Source organism: Coregonus clupeaformis, chromosome 6 (genome assembly GCF_020615455.1).
Source record: "Coregonus clupeaformis isolate EN_2021a chromosome 6, ASM2061545v1, whole genome shotgun sequence".
Classification (NCBI taxonomy): Eukaryota; Metazoa; Chordata; class Actinopteri; order Salmoniformes; family Salmonidae; genus Coregonus; species Coregonus clupeaformis.
In genome coordinates, this window is record NC_059197.1 from 29,751,707 (window position 1) to 29,768,161 (window position 16,455).

Here is a 16,455-nt window from a genome sequence, read left to right on the forward strand (position 1 = left end):
AGGTTTTAATTGATTAGTTAGAAACTGCCCTCACCTGGTTGTCTAGGTTTTAATTGAAATGAATTGAAAGTAAATAACTAAAACCATTAGTCAGTCTGACACCCCTGCTATAGATGGGTTGGTTACTTAGCAACAAAACCGACGTGTGCGCAACTATGAGTCAAAACAGATGGGGTTGGCTTAGATTGTCGACAACATGTAAACTATTTTTCTTCTCCAATGTTTATTGAAAACAAATACATTTGCAAAATGAGGACTTGTTGTCTCTCAAATACATGGTTAAAGTTGTTGGTTAGTTAGCTAAATATAACTTCTTCTTTAGTGTAAAAATGTGGATTCCAAAAGGCTTTAAATATAAAGGCAGGTGTCCTTATATTCAAATATGGATCTGGAAGGGGAGTTAAATACATTTTGAACACTTCTTTTCAGTGGCTGTAAGAATATTTACTTTGTCCCCGGGTGTTGTTCAACAACTTCCATGAGAAACATAAGCCATAAAATATTTCAATATTTCAAATCTTTATTATGTTATAGTCCTAGTTAAATTCTCTCTTAACAATAACGTTTTTGCCATGATTATTGCATTTATTTATTTTTTATTTAAGATTTTCACTTTCCAACCTGTTAGTTTGTTGTAATTATCCATTTAAGAAAATCAACCCCTTCCTACAATCAAGTTTCAAGTTTTTTTATGTCACGTGCACAAGTACAGTGAAATGCCTTTCTTGCAAACTCTAAACACAACAATGCAGTAATCAATATCAAAGTAGTACTAAAAATAACATAAGGTAGAACAAAAACAGGAGAATTAAGCAAGCTTTATACAGGGTCAGTTCCAGTACTATATTTCCAATGTCATACTAAAGTATATACTATATATATATACTATATATATATATATATATATACTATAAGGATACTGGAGTGATGGAGGTAGATACACTACATGACATCTGCTCTGTCCAACATCTCGTTCCAAAATCATGGGCATTAATATGAAGTTGGTCCCCCACTGATGTTGGCCGTAAGGGTCTTCCCCAAACTGTTTCCACAAAGTTGGAGGCACAGAATCATCTAGAATGTCATTGTATGCTGTAGAGTTAAGATTTCCCTTCACTGGAACTAAGGGGCCTAGCACGAACCATGAAAAACAGCCCCAGACCATTATTCCTCCTCCACCAAACTTTACAGTTGGCACTATGCATTCGGGCAGGTAGCATTCTCCTGGCATTCGCCAAACAAGATTTGTCCGTAGGACTGCCAGATGGTGAAGCGTGATTCATCACTCCAGAGAACGCGTTTCCACTGCTCCAGAGTCCAACGGTGGCGAGCTTTACACCACTCCAGCCGACGCTTGGCATTGCACATGGTGATCTTAGGCTTGTGTGCGGCTGCTTGGCAATGGAAACCCATTTCATGAATCTCCCAATTAACAGTTATTGAGCTGATGTTGCTTCCAGAGGCAGTTTGGAACTCGGTAGTGAGTGTTGCAACCGAGAACAGACAAGTTTTACGCGCTTCAGCACTCGGCGGTCCCGTTCTGTGAGCTTGTGTGGCCTACCACTTCACGTCTGAGCCGTTGCTGCTCCTAGAAGTTTCCACTTCACAATAACAGCACTGACAGTTGACCGGGGCAGCTCTAGCAGGGTAGAAATTTGACGAACTGACTTGTTAGAAAGGTGGCATCCTATGATCGGTGAACCGATCCTGTAGGTTCATGCTCTACAACATTCGGAGAGTACGACCCTGCCTTACACAGGAAGCGGCACAGGTCCTAATCCAGGCACTTGTCATCTCCCGTCTAGATTACTGCAACTCGTTGTTGGCTGGGCTCCCTGCCTGTGCCATTAAACCCCTACAACTCATCCAGAACGCTGCAGCCCGTCTGGTGTTCAACCTTCCCAAGTTCTCTCACGTCACCCCGCTCCTCCGCACACTCCACTGGCTTCCAGTTGAAACTTGCATCTGCTACAAGACCATGGTGCTTGCCTACGGAGCTGTGAGGGGAACGGCACCTCCGTACCTTCAGGCTCTGATCAGTCCCTACACCCAAACGAGGGCATTGCGTTCATCCACCTCTGGCCTGCTGGCTCCCCTACCTCTGCGGAAGCACAGTTCCCGCTCAGCCCAGTCAAAACTGTTCGCTGCTCTGGCACCCCAATGGTGGAACAAGCTCCCTCACGACGCCAGGACAGCGGAGTCACTCACCACCTTCCGGAGACACTTGAAACCCCACCTCTTTAAGGAATACCTGGGATAGGATAAAGTAATCATTCTACCCCCCCTTACCCCAGCCCACAAAAAAATAAAACAAAAATAACATATTGTAAAGTGGTTAACCCACTAGCTATAAGGTGAATGCACCAATTTGTAAGTCGCTCTGGATAAGAGCGTCTGCTAAATGACGTAAATGTAAATGTAAGTTGTGTTCATTAAGTGGTGTGTTTATTTAGTAGTGTGTTTTGTGGAAATATGTAGCTCTTCACTTCTCTCTCTTTTCTTGACCCCTCCTGTGATTGGCTTTTGAACTTGTATCATGCCCCTTTTGTCACCTAGTGTCTGTGTGTATTCGAAGTAGCTTTCTCACATGTAAATGAGTATGTCATTCACTCAGAGTTTAACAATCTGAGAGAAAAATACACTCTGAAGATTCCTCATAGTGAGGAACTTTGACAAACATCTTGTAGGTACACCTTTAAAATGTTTTTATAATTCTCTTTTCAAAATTCAGCTTGTGCAGAGTGGCCTGTCAGATTATTGTGTGACTCTTGGGAGACTGTGTGCAGCTTTGGGGAGAGTCAGAGCAAGGTGTATGTAGGGGTGGGGGTCTGCTCTAGCTGTCATGTTGGGGAAATGTTTTTAAAACAATGCATGGTGTGACTTTTTATATTTTCCCCTCACAGATGAGCTCAACAATGTTGTGTTGCCCCATTTGTCAGCAAAGTTATGCTGTCCTTCGTTCTCACTTAAGGATTGTCCACAAAGTGATGAACACGATGGAAAGTGCCTTCCTTTAGGCCTTAGTGAGAGGCAAAATAGGAGTACAGAACACACACTGTCCCATTTGCAAAATAAAATATGCACGGCTGTTGCGTCACATGATGACAGTACACAGGCTAAATGTAAGTCTTAGCTTTGATACATTTTTAAGTCCTATTTGTGTTTGTTCAACTGCTTAACCAGAATCAAACCCTCATACATTTCTTGTTTTTTCGGTTTTTTTCCAGCATTCAGAAGCCACAGCGCAGCTTGACATCCTGAGAAGAGAACTAGCCCTATCTAAATTAAGGGCTCTTCGATTAAAAAACCCTCAGCCTCCAATGGTGACCGAATGGGACATTGTAGGACTGCTGGAATCTCCCATTGGGCCAGACTGGAGTGTAGCTGGTTGGGATGTACAGGATGGGTATACCCAGACAACACAAGCAGAACTGTCTGTCGCAGAAGAAGAGTTTTTATCTTTTTTGCATGAGAATGTTGATCAAATAATTATTCCTTTGTGTAAATCTGTCTAGATTGTCAACGCAAGTGTCATCAATTCTTCCTATATTGAACATTGTTTTTGAAGTTTTATTAAAGATGTTATTGTTATAAAAGATACTTGTTCAATTAAATAGTTATTTGTCAATACCATAAGGGTTTGGGTATTGAAAATTATTTTTGAAGTTTTATTAAAGATGTTATTGTTATAAAAGATACTTGTTCAATTGAATTGTTATTTGTCAATACCACAAGGGGTTTGGAATAGGGTAAAGTAGTGTTAGGGGCGGCAGGTAGCTTAGTGGTTAAGAGTGTTATGCCAGTAACCAAAAGGTCACTGGTTCTAATCCCTGAGCCGACTAGGTGAAAAATCTGTCGATGTGCCCTTGAGCAAGGCACTTAACCCTAATTGCTCCTGTAAGTCGCTCTGGATAAGAGCGTCTACTAAAATGTTATTGCATTCTTATTTTTAAATGAACCAAACTAAGTTAAGGAACACAAAATAATAGAGTGGATATAGGTGCTAAATGAAGCTACCAAGTTGAAAAAACACCATTATTTCAGGACATAAACCTCTGAAAACTCTAAGTCAAACCAACAATAAACCTAGTTGGCAGCTGCATTGTGTTCACACTCTGAGAAGGTTTTGAAATGGACTATTTCCTAAGTAATTTCTCTCTGATAAATAACAGAGAGAAATTAATTAAGATTATTGTTTTTACTAACATTCACAGACACAATGGATTAAGATTATTGTCTGTGAATGTTGGTTAAAAAAAATAAAGACAAGACAGTGCAGGTTCAACACTTGCAATATAAGTGACACAGACCAAATCCAAACCTTTAAAAAAGCACAACACAATAAATTACTCAAAAACATTTTTATTAAACAGAGCAAACCTTGGAACATTATAAAGAATCACACCAACATGGAAAATAGATTAGACAGTTTGAATAAATTACACACATTTTATGATCTGAACAGGCACACTAAAATAGAAAACCACACAACACAAAATCAGAACAGTGTAAATGTGAGTGAGTCTTTAAGAGTCTCCCCTCTTTCCTTGTGCACCTTCTCATCCAGCTTCCTCCTCCTTGAGGCAATGGCTTTTTTGAGTCGGTCTTCATTTGAATTCAGCTGCTGCATACCTTGCATCGTGACAATGGGGGAGGTGAGGGGCGACTTGCTCTTCAATTTGATGGGTGAGACTAGCAGGGGGCTGACGGCGACCACCATGCGGCGCCTGAGGATGAGCTGCTTCTTGCTCGGGGTATGGTACTGCTCCAGCTCAGGCATGGTCAACTTGGAGGGTGTCTTCAGGCACAGCAAACACAAAAGAGAACATATATATATTAAAAAATGCACGTTTGACTGTTACATGGTGTACAAGCACATTTGGTAATCTAATGTGTGGTGTCGGAATAGCTGATCTTACCACAGGTTGTCTGGCCGTCCGTTCCTCATCCTCGACCTCTTCCTCCTCCGAGTCCCTGGAGGACGGGCCAGACTCCTGGTACATCACCTTGGTCTCTTCGGGGGTGGTGCTCCCCTCGGAGAGGGAGTCCTCCTCTCTTGCCTTCCGCTTTCTTTTTGAAGAGGTGGAGGCCTGGTTCTCGGTGGTGACAGAGGTATCTTCTCCCTTTAATGCTGCCTCGAAGAGTGCCCTGGTTTCACTGGCTTGGGACGGATTTAAATTGATGGCATAAAATGTATCTGCCGTCTGGATGTCGTGGCACATGAAGTTGTCCACCCTTTCCCTGTCAGCCTTCGGCAGCATGTTTTTGACCTGTAAGACACAAGCAAAAAAGACACACACACACACACACACACACACACACACACACACACACACACAGACACAAATAAATAAAAATAATTGATATTATTTCAGACATCAGTGGAATAGGATCTTACAATACTTCTATTCATATCTAATCTGACTTACATGAGTGACAATGGAGGTCCGCAGGTCAGTGAAGGTAGGAGTTTCAGGCAGACCCATCTCCTTCCACACCTCCCTCAGGTAGGCAGGCAGGTTCTTGAGCTGAGTGCTTGTAGAATTGAAAAAGAAGTGCTGGGACTTCTTTCCCCCCTGGGAGGCAGTGCTTGAATTTGAGGAAGTCTGAAAACCAAGTGTACTCATCCTTTGTCAGCGACATCTGGACCATGCCATGGTCTCTATTTGTTTTGTGTTCCTCCACCTATTAGAAATTGAACAGAAAAAACACACACATTTTTTACATTTACATTTTAGTCATTTAGCAGACGCTCTTATCCAGAGCGACTTACAGGAGCAATTAGGGTTAAGTGCCTTGCTCAAGGGCACATTTACGTCATTTAGCAGACGCTCTTATCCAGAGCGACTCACCAATTGGTGCGTTCACCCTATAGCCAGTGGGATAACCACTTTACAATTTTTTTTTGGGGGGGGTAGAAGGATTACTTTATCCTATCCCAGGTATTCCTTAAAGAGGTGGGGTTTCAAATGTCTCCGGAAGGTGGTGAGTGACTCTGCTGTCCTGGCGTCGTGAGGGAGCTTGTTCCACCATTGGGGTGCCAGAGCAGTGAACAGTTTTGACTGGGCTGAGCGGGAACTATGCTTCCGCAGAGGAAGGGAGCCAGCAGGCCAGAGGTGGATGAACGCAATGCCCTCGTTTGGGTGTAGGGACTGATCAGAGCCCGAAGGTACAGAGGTGCCGTTCCCCTCACTGCTCCATAGGCAAGCACCATGGTCTTGTAGCGGATGCGAGCTTCAACTGGAAGCCAGTGGAGTGTGCGGAGGAGGGGGTGATGTGAGAGAACTTGGGAAGGTTGAACACCAGACGGGCTGCGGCATTCTGGATGAGTTGTAGGGGTTTAATGGCACAGGCAGGGAGGCCAGCCAACAGCGAGTTGCAGTAGTCCAGACGGGAGATGACAAGTGCCTGGATTAGGACCTGTGCCGCTTCCTGTGTAAGGCAGGGTCGTACTCTCCGAATGTTGTAGAGCATGAACCTGCAGGAGCGGGTCACCGCCTTGATGTTGGCGGAGAACGACAGGGTGTTGTCCAGGGTCACGCCTAGGCTCTTCGCACTCTGGGAGGAGGACACAGCGGAGTTGTCAACCGTGATGGCGAGATCATGGAACGGGCAGTCCTTCCCCGGGAGGAAGAGCAGCTCCGTCTTGCCAGGGTTCAGCTTGAGGTGGTGATCCGTCATCCATACTGATATGTCTGCCAGACATGCAGAGATGCGATTCGCCACCTGGTTATCAGAAGGGGGAAAGGAGAAGATTAGTTGTGTATCGTCAGCGTAGCAATGATAGGAAAGGCCATGTGAGGATATGACAGAGCCAAGTGACTTGGTGTATAGGGAGAAAAGGAGAGGGCCTAGAACTGAGCCCTGGGGGACACCAGTGGTGAGAGCACGTGGTGCGGAGACAGCTTCTCGCCACGCCACTTGGTAGGAGCGACCGGTCAGGTAGGACGCAATCCAGGAGTGAGCCGCGCCGGAGATGCCCAGCTCGGAGAGGGTGGAGAGGAGGATCTGATGGTTCACAGTATCAAAGGCAGCAGACAGGTCTAGAAGGACAAGAGCAGAGGAGAGAGAGTTAGCTTTAGCAGTGCGGAGAGCCTCCGTGACACAGAGAAGAGCAGTCTCAGTTGAATGACCAGTCCTGAAACCTGACTGGTTTGGATCAAGAAGGTCATTCTGAGAGAGATAGCAAGAGAGTTGGCTAAAGACGGCACGCTCAATAGTTTTGGAAAGAAAAGAAAGAAGGGATACTGGTCTGTAGTTGTTGACATCAGTGGGATCGAGTGTTGGTTTCTTGAGAAGGGGAGCAACTCTCGCTCTCTTGAAGACGGAAGGGACATGGCCAGCGGTCAAGGATGAGTTGATCAGCGAGGTGAGGTAGGGGAGAAGGTCACCGGAGATGGTCTGGAGAAGAGAGGAGGGGATGGGGTCAAGCGGGCAGGTTGTTGGGCGGCCTGCAGTCACAAGTCGCAGGATTTTATCTGGAGAGAGAGGGGAGAAAGAAGTCAAAGCATAGGGTAGGGCAGTGTGAGTAGGACCAGCAGTGTCATTAGACTTAACAAACGAGGATCGAATGTCGTCAACCTTCTTTTCAAAGTGGTTGACGAAGTCATCCACAGAGAGAGAGGAGGGGGGGGGGGGGGAGGATTCAGGAGGGAGGAAAATGTGGCAAAGAGCTTCCTAGGGTTAGAGGCGGATGCTTGGAATTTAGAGTGGTAGAAAGTGGCCTTAGCAGCAGAAACAGATGAAGAAAATGTAGAGAGGAGGGAGTGAAAAGATGCCAGGTCGGCAGGGAGTTTAGTTTTCTTCCATTTCCGCTCCACTGCCCGGAGCTCTGTTCTGTGAGCTCGCAATGAGTCATCAAGCCACGGAGCTGGAGGGGAGGACCGAGCCGGCCGGGAGGATAGGGGACACAGAGAGTCAAAGGATGCAGAAAGGGAGGAGAGGAGGGTTGAGGAGGCAGAATCAGGAGATTGGAGGGAGAAGGATTGAGCAGAGGGAAGAGATGATAGGATGGAAGAGGAGAGAGTAGTGGGAGAGAGAGAGCGAAGTTTGCGGCGGCGCATTACCATCTGTGTAGGGGCAGAGTGAGTAGTGTGGGAGGAGAGCGAGAGAGAAAAGGAAACAAAGTAGTGGTCGGAGACATGGAGGGGAGTTGCAGTGAGATTAGTAGAAGAGCAGCATCTAGTAAAGATGAGGTCAAGCGTATTGCCTGCCTTGTGAGTAGGGGGGACGGTGAGAGGGTGAGGTCAAAAGAGGAGAGAAGTGGAAAGAAGGAGGCAGAGAGAAATGAGTCAAATGTGGACATAGGGAGGTTGAAATCCCCCAAAACTGTGAGGGGTGAGCCATCCTCAGGAAAGGAACTTATCAAGGCGTCAAGCTCATTGATGAACTCTCCAAGGGAACCTGGAGGGCGATAGATGACAAGGATATTAAGCTTAAATGGGCTAGTGACTGTGACAGCATGGAATTCAAATGAGGAGATAGACAGATGGGTTAGGGGAAAAATTGAGAATGTCCACTTGGGAGAGATGAGGATTCCTGTGCCACCACCCCTCTGACCAGATGCTCTTCCAGAAAGACCCTGCTGGCACTCCAGCAGGGTCTTTCTGGAAACCACCTTGGCTTCCTTGCTGTCTTTCAATGATGCAAAGGCGACTGCAATTATTTCCAAAAACAACCAACCAACCAACCAAACAAATAAACACATTCAGGTGTACGTTATTAGACTTACACTGATCAGATACATCCCAGAATGGTCACATTTAGCCTCCTCCACCTCCTCCACCAACATGTTCTTATCCAGGCCCGGTCTATGGCCATATATGGAGGGAAAGTAGGCCCACAGGTCTCCATTAAACTGGTACTGATTTTTCTGTGTCCTTGTTTCTTCCAAGGTTTCTGTGGGGACATGAAAATAATAACATGCATCTTTACACTGCACTCTATACATGTCTGACGTTTATAAGTGTGTAATAACAGTGACATCACAGATTTAGAAAGACGTACTCAGCACTTCTGGGATCTTGGCCTTGGCAAGAGACTGGCACTCCAGCAGGGTCTTTCTGTAAACCACCTTGGCTTCCTTGCTGTCTTTCACCTTTACACACACACACACACACACACACACACACACACACACACACACACACACACACACACACACACACACACACACACACACACACACACACACACACACACACACACACACACAAATCATACAATCAATTACTGCATTGTTAATGAACGCTGATGAGACTAAAAAGAAAGAACTCTGCTTACCCCCTTATTTTGTCATGGTTAGTCAGGAAAATGAGATTGGATTGGTAGGTCTCATCCTTCGCCATGTAGTTCAAAAATTGCGTTACCCTTTTGATCTTTCCGGCACAATTTTCCCTTAGCTTATAATTTGGATTGGGGCCCTCACAGGTCTTCCTGAATCCCTCAAGAAACACACCTGTCAAAGAAACATAACATTTTAGACAATAATTACAATCACATGAGGCAACATGAATCAGTCAGGCTGTTTAAAAAAAAAAAAAAACTTTCCAACACAAACACTTGCCACTATTTAAAGAAACAGTACTTACTAATGGCAGAGCCCGGGAAGATAAGTTTGCTGCCAGATCCGGACGCTGTAGCCTCCTCTGTCTGGTCCCCTGAACCTGTCACTTGGTCCAGCTGCAGCTCCTCTTGGGCTGTGTCTGCCTCGGCCTGAAAGCTGAGGGACCTCTTTGCCGACCTCTCCTTTGCCGGACTCACCCTGAGAATCCCCATCTGCCTTTTCAGTAGCTGGTACCTCTTCCTCACTCTATGCAGCTTAGAGATCAGCTTCAGGTTGTCCTCTCTAATGGATTGGATGGTCTCACTTTTCTTGGTCAGGGCCTCATCCCTCTCTTTCACAGCTTTCTGCAGCCTCAAAAGTGGTGCTTGGCAGTGGCAGTAATCATATGTGCAGCCCTCTTCCTCCTCTTCCTCTGCAAAAGTATCTAAAAAGTTATCCTCCTCTTCTTCTTGCCTCACAGTCTCCACAATATCAAAATCGGTGGCCACTGGGATGGCAGGGATCGACGCCCTCAATGCCGCCAGCCTCTCCATTGTCAGACGTCTCTTCACCTCCTCTAAAGCCTGTCTCCTCTGTGCTCTGTTGAGCTCTGTATGGGAGTCCATATGCCGGTCCAGCCTGCTGACATGGGAGGAGCATCCTGTCACTGGACACCGCTCCTGCCTGATATTGACACGGCCCCACTGCCAATTACAAAGGAGAATCCTCTCCTCAGTGTTCCGAACGTTGTGTACTTGCCTAAGGTGCTGACTGAAGCCAACCACAACCTTAAAGCAAAGTGGACATTACCGAAATAGAGAACGCACTGGAGCCATCTATATTATTGAAAAGTGAAATAACAGTAAATAAAAACCTTTACACAATCACTTCAGCTATCCAGGAAGTACAATGCTCCAGGCTGCTTAGTTGCTGCTTATAAACACATCTGAGACCACTCCCTCCACCCCTCCCATGCTGTCAGCCTCTAGTCAAACACATTCTATTTCCAAAAAGCTCTTCTCCCACTAAAATACTCCTCCAACTCTCACCTTGCTGTCAGCTCACAGTCAAATTCAGTCTTTTACCATTACATCAATTCATCATTCAGTCAATTCCATACCTGTTACAAAAATGTACACTATGGCTTTAACTAATAAAGTCCACTACTGGGATACTCTACTGTACAAATACATTTCAAATGTTCTGTCCTTTGACTGTTTTTGATGAATTTATCAATGGGATGGCTGACTTGACTGCTTTCCAATGGCAATTAGTTACAATGGAATTTGACATAATATTTATTGTTAAAACTTCCCGTTTAAGATATGAAGGGGACCATGTACTGTATTCATATTGATATCTGTAGAGCTACAGGTGACCCTGAACATGTGGCAAAAGGAATTTTGCTAATTGAATAAACAGGAGCAGAGTTAGAGCATAACCTTTAAACCAATGTTGTCAAAAAGGGCAACAACTCGGATGGGTTAAACTGAATGAACCGCCACACGAAGCTAGAATAACTCTGTGGCTTGTCCACCCCAACCTCCCCCAGATTACAATGGCCTGACAACACCTGAGACATTTTTTAGCAAGATGGCATCTGCCAAAAGTGTGTTGAATAGACAAGGATGAAAATAAAAACAACATGCAGGTTTTCTTTTAAATGTGTTGTTTATTTTAAAGTGCAGATACCCAAAACTGAAATTTAAGTTGAACATGCATGGCTAAATATATTACCAAAATTACAGATGTACATTTTAAAAAGGGGTTTAAGGATATTTTTGAGTCCCATCAGCTATTGGTGATTCCGTGCTGACTGGCCTAGCTGTCAAGCCATTCCAAAATCTTATCCTTCTCCACCAAAATATTTTCTTGACACCCCATAGTCAAACAACAGTTCTTCCTTCCTCGGAATGTCTCGTTGGGCAATGAAAAGGATGCAATGGCCTAGGCGACAACACCTTGGGTGGGCAATTGTCTTCAAAATGAATGTTCATATATAACATGCCATTCTCCATGCATTATGCTGTTGGGTCAGGGAGGAGGGAGGTTGAAATGCTGGGAAAAACAACTCCACAGAAGATCCACACAGCATTTAAACATTTTTCAAATGAAAGTAACAGCATTAGAATATATATAGGGTTGCCTAATCACACATTTGACATTTTGGAAGGATTTAACCTATTTGAAAAAAGTTGAAAGGCAACGTGGATCTACTGTGGAGTAGTTCTTCCCAGCATTTCAACCAAATCAGATTTATATTACATATTGCCTGGTGTGATTTAAAATGGAAAGAAAGCTCTAATCTTTACCCAAATGGTCTCAAATTAAAGGCCTGTTGGTAATTTCAGTGGAACCATCCAACCCAAGTAGCTATTCAACCTCAAAACTACACAGTAAAAACAGAAGTGTTAATTTAACTCCTATCGAGTTGAATTTAACTCTGTTTCAGATAACATTTGGTCCCACTCAAAATCAGTGTAAAATGTACTCTTTGGTCAGTGTAAAACTTTTAGAGTTAATTCTACTCCATATTGTGTAAAAAATAACAATGAAATGTGTCAAAATATTTAACACTGTAGTTTAATCACACTGTTGAGAGTAATATGATTACACTGTATAGAGTTAAGTCAACTACAATTTTACTTCAAAAAATGACACTTTAAAGTGTAATGATATTTACTTTTCATTTCTCTACAGTGTTTTTTTTTTTTTTTTTAAATCATATGATGTAGTGTTACTGAATTATAGAAATATCAATACTATCAAATAAAACAAAGCACAATAATACAAGATGAGAGCACCCACATTTATTGAAAAAAAAAAGTATAATTTCAATGTCCGTGAATTTACATTGTACACCCATTGCCTTGTCTATGACAGAAGTATAACATCATAAAAATGTTCACCAGAGAAAGCAATATGGCACAACAAGGAGAGCTGTGTCATTTCCTCCATATGACCTTTGTATGTCAAAAGGTCTAGGGTAGTGCAGGTTGTCGACATGAAAAAAAACTAAATCATGCTTTGATCATATCACCTCATATGCATGGAAATGTTCTTGAAAAGTTACTGTAACTAAAGGCACTGTGAGTAGTAACAGTTTTTCACACATTATCAGAACTGACTCAATCTGATAAAACAAGGGCACTTCAGAGTCAACTTCGCCACAGATAACCAAGTGTGGGCGATAAACATACCCATTATGTTTAGCCCAATTAACCTTCATAACCTGAATGCTACTGGGCACTTGCATTGCCAAAGCAATTTCAGAACCTCCTTTTACCATATTTAAAGCCACCATTTTTCCTGGACCAATATCTAACCGACTAAAAGTTGTTGATCTTCGCCAACTATATGCCATATGATTCTGATGCTTTTTTGCCAGCGTTTTGGTAATATTTTTAAACGATTTAAGCTGTTTTTTGAAAAAATTATGTTTGCCTTCATACCTCATACACCAACTATGAAGTACAGGCCCTATTTTCTGGATGCAGCGGGGATAGTGGATAAGAAAATGGTGCTTTGGTAAAAGTTTTTCTGAGGATACAACTTCTTAAACAGTGTATGGTGATCAACAATCAAATGTTTTAAATATACACATAGACCTTGAGATAACATGGGCGAGAATATAATGTTAATTATTTGCAATAATAAAAGAAGCAGGCCCCAGTGTTGGTCAGTAGAAGTTACCAAATCTCCAAAGATAAGAGGAACATTCCTAAGTAAGCACCAGGAGTGAATTGCATTCAGTCCCAGATCATTAGATCCTTCACTTAAATTAACAGTCACAGGCCTGTTATTTCTCTCTGTGAAACCATAATCAAAACTTTGTATTCTTGAATGTATTTCTCCTGATGTAACATGTTTTTCATTCAAATACAGAAATAATAACTTCAATTCGTACTGGCCAACCCCTTCTAACACATCATGCATCACATCAACTGAGAAGTTCTCAGTTGTGTGAAAATACCTCAATGAATTTAATATGCATGACCTTTTCACACCAAAAACATACGGAAGGGATGGATTACAAGCCATTTCTTGACAGTGAGCAGTATGCATATCTTTGGTGCGTAAAACTATTTTGGAAGAATCTTCAGAGAATTCTGTTTGAAAGTCCTCCTTTTCTGCTAAACAGAACCTGCAACAGTACCTTGCACTGAAAGACTCCACCAGACCAAACAAACTATGCAAACCCAAATTATCACCTGTTACCTGTACTACAGTGCCACGTACATAACCACTGTATAATGGAATCTCAATACCATCGCTCTCTAACACTTTAATGTCTCGAACAATGGGAGCAAAAATTTCACTAAAACCATATCGTTTAACATCTTGAGTATGAAATAAGGCGCACAGGTGTATGTTAGCCAAAAAAGAATTCCATTTTGGAGAGAAGTTTCTTAAAGTAAAATATACTCCACCCAATTTATGAATACCTCGCTTGGAACCCAATGGGTTGGCGACCTCAAAATCATCATAGAACATCTGGACCTGTATTGTCTGCTTCTCAGTTGAGAACAGGGGGTGACTTTAAAAAAAGATCCATCACAAATATCTCTCAGTCTAGAGTTGCTGGTAGCTGAGCTTTGCAACATTTCTGCAAAATACTGACTTTTAAATATTGACTGCAGTGTAGATAAAATTGGAATATACATGAATTTATCTTGAACTACTACCTGATCATATGTTCCAGTCTTTTTATTTCGTCTTGTGTCAAATCTTGAACCAATCACACATTCAACTGGTTCTACTATTTCCCACTTGGCAGTCATACATTTTGATCGCTTGTATTCCGAATTTAGAACTGTGAAAGGATTCTCTAACCCCTCAAAACACGCCTCAACTTTCTTGCACATTTCTGTTTCTCTTTCATTACTAAATACATGCTTTATCACTGTTTCTTTAGCATGCTGATGAATATCTTGAACAATCTCTTCCATGGAAATCACTACAGTATTTACTGTACTTTGACCAACACCTGCTGCCTTTAGATCAGAAATAACAGCTGCACAACTATTTACAATGTATGGCGAAGATAACTCTGACTCAGCCTCTAAACATTCAGTCGACACTTCAACATGAGAAATATTACTGGTGTTGACGGTACTTTGAGGGTCTGAAAGATCATCTTCTATAGAATCTACTAAACTTTCTCCGTGGCACTTGTTAAGATGTTTTCTAAAACCAGAAAAGCTACCAAAAGAACGTGAGCATCCTTCTTGACCACATTTCAGAAAAAGAGTCCTGCCTGTACATAGCCCATGAATTATCTTAAGGTGCTTAACAAGGTTGTTTGGACTTCCATGGTCACTTTTGCAAAGAAAACACTTCATAGTTTTATCTCAACTAACGCACCATTCTTGCTCGCAACTCAGCAACTCTAGGAGTCTCCTTTGTTTCCCCCATGTCGATGTTATAGATGGTTGCACAAAAGTGAAAAAGCTGCTCAAGGAAGAACTGTATGACGTACCAAATACGTAATGGGCTTTAAAGACTTCGTCAAAAGCTCCTACTGAACCTGTTGCCTTGCATGGAAGAGCATGCTTGTCAACCACAATGAAGTAGGAGTGAATGCTGCTCTGTGTGGATCCCTGGGCGAGAAGGTAGGGCTGACTGCTTTGGGTGATGTTGTCAAGATGCTGCTGCACACTGGTTCCAACCTACAAAAAAACACATTCAACAGAATTGTTTTGGTGACTAACCTCTGACAATAGATAAGATCACCTCAAACTGTGCACAAGATTGAGATGATGGAATATATATTTTAAACAACTGTTAAGCATACCTTTTGAAATCTGATGAGCTGATCTACAGCTTGATATGCAGACATCTTTCCCGGCCTCTTTCTACCTTGTGCAGATGGTGGTAGCAAATGTAGCAGCAGCAAGATGGCAGACATGTCACTGTCCCAGCCTACAAATAAGTAAATAAAAACCTGGTTAACATTGTGCCGTAGCATAACATTCTTATTCACAACTTGCACCATTATGGACATATAATGCACACCTACATTATCCACATAAAAAGTAAAACAGTTCATTCATACCATTCTCAACTTCAGCAGCTGACTCAGCATTGCGCATCAAATCCAAGAGTTCTGTGGTGGATACAAGTCCATGGCTTTCCTTTATTACTTTTGCTTTGAAAGTGGTTGGCCACTTCTCCAAGAATTTGTTGGCTGTGGCCTCACCAAACAGAAGTCTGAAATCTTGTTCTATCTGCAATGTAACACACAAAGACAGAAATAATGAGTGTTACCTTATTCTTCATTGGATATTTTTGGTGATGCAGTGAATTAAGTTGTCATACCAGTCCTGGTGTGTCCAGAAATCTTGGGAAGACCGAGAAGACATCTGATGATTTGGCTTCATCATTGACCATTGCTTGCCGATATATGAAGGTCATTTTCATCTTCTCACGGACAGTGTTTTCATCAGCAGAGTGTCTCAAAACAGCAATAGCTGCTTCCACATCCTCATCAGATGGCTCTCTGTCATAGGTGAAGGGCTGACGATCACGGCCTGGCCCACCAACTTAAGACAAAATACAGTGTTAAGAAATCCTTTCTGTACAATTCACAGGTCACCATTATAATTACATGTCACTGATCAGAAAACATACCTTTAGGAGATTTGCTGACTGAGGCACCTCTTTCCTCTGCTGTTTTTCTTTGTATGGTCTTCAATCGCCATGCAAGGTATCCGGAACCACTCTCCGGATCGTAGTAATGATCCTATATTATTATAAATAAATTATAAAGGAGTACTATTCCCATTTCATAGAGTGAATATGTGCATAATGTTGCAATAACCCATTTACTTACATATCCATGTTGTGAGTATGGGTCTTCTAGATAGGGAAACAAAGCTACTATCCCCTGTGCTCTGACACTTTTGGGGGGG

The 16,455-nt window shown here is 42.7% G+C and overlaps 3 protein-coding genes across 4 annotated transcripts; all 3 read right to left on the bottom strand.

Moving 5' to 3' along the window:
* Window positions 1-4,389: 4,389 nt before the first annotated feature.
* LOC123491067 lies at window positions 4,390-5,627 on the bottom strand. Its single transcript, XM_045220950.1, has 3 exons — window positions 5,430-5,627; window positions 4,920-5,270; window positions 4,390-4,798 (listed from the first exon to the last, which is right to left on the bottom strand). The coding sequence occupies exons 1-3, from the start codon at window positions 5,625-5,627 to the stop codon at window positions 4,499-4,501; spliced, it is 849 nt and encodes a 282-aa protein (XP_045076885.1). The 3' UTR covers window positions 4,390-4,498.
* Window positions 5,628-8,755: 3,128 nt separating this feature from the next.
* Window positions 8,756-10,104, bottom strand: LOC123491074. 2 transcript variants are annotated; one of them, XR_006661145.1, is made up of 4 exons: window positions 9,591-10,104; window positions 9,283-9,457; window positions 9,007-9,097; window positions 8,756-8,898 (listed from the first exon to the last, which is right to left on the bottom strand). XR_006661145.1 is itself a non-coding variant. In XM_045220966.1 (2 exons), exons 1-2 carry the CDS (start codon window positions 10,096-10,098, stop codon window positions 9,279-9,281), a joined length of 687 nt encoding a protein of 228 aa, XP_045076901.1. In that variant the 5' UTR covers window positions 10,099-10,104; the 3' UTR covers window positions 9,209-9,278. The 2 variants fall into 2 exon arrangements, 1 of the variants encoding a protein (XP_045076901.1); XM_045220966.1 differs by lacking the exons at window positions 8,756-8,898; window positions 9,007-9,097 and having other exon boundaries at window positions 9,209-9,457.
* Window positions 10,105-12,334: 2,230 nt separating this feature from the next.
* LOC123489285 lies at window positions 12,335-16,455 on the bottom strand. The gene is made up of 6 exons (XM_045219979.1): window positions 16,377-16,455; window positions 16,175-16,286; window positions 15,863-16,086; window positions 15,600-15,771; window positions 15,339-15,466; window positions 12,335-15,213 (listed from the first exon to the last, which is right to left on the bottom strand). Exon 6 carries the CDS (start codon window positions 14,884-14,886, stop codon window positions 13,954-13,956), a length of 933 nt encoding a protein of 310 aa, XP_045075914.1. The 5' UTR covers window positions 14,887-15,213; window positions 15,339-15,466; window positions 15,600-15,771; window positions 15,863-16,086; window positions 16,175-16,286; window positions 16,377-16,455; the 3' UTR covers window positions 12,335-13,953.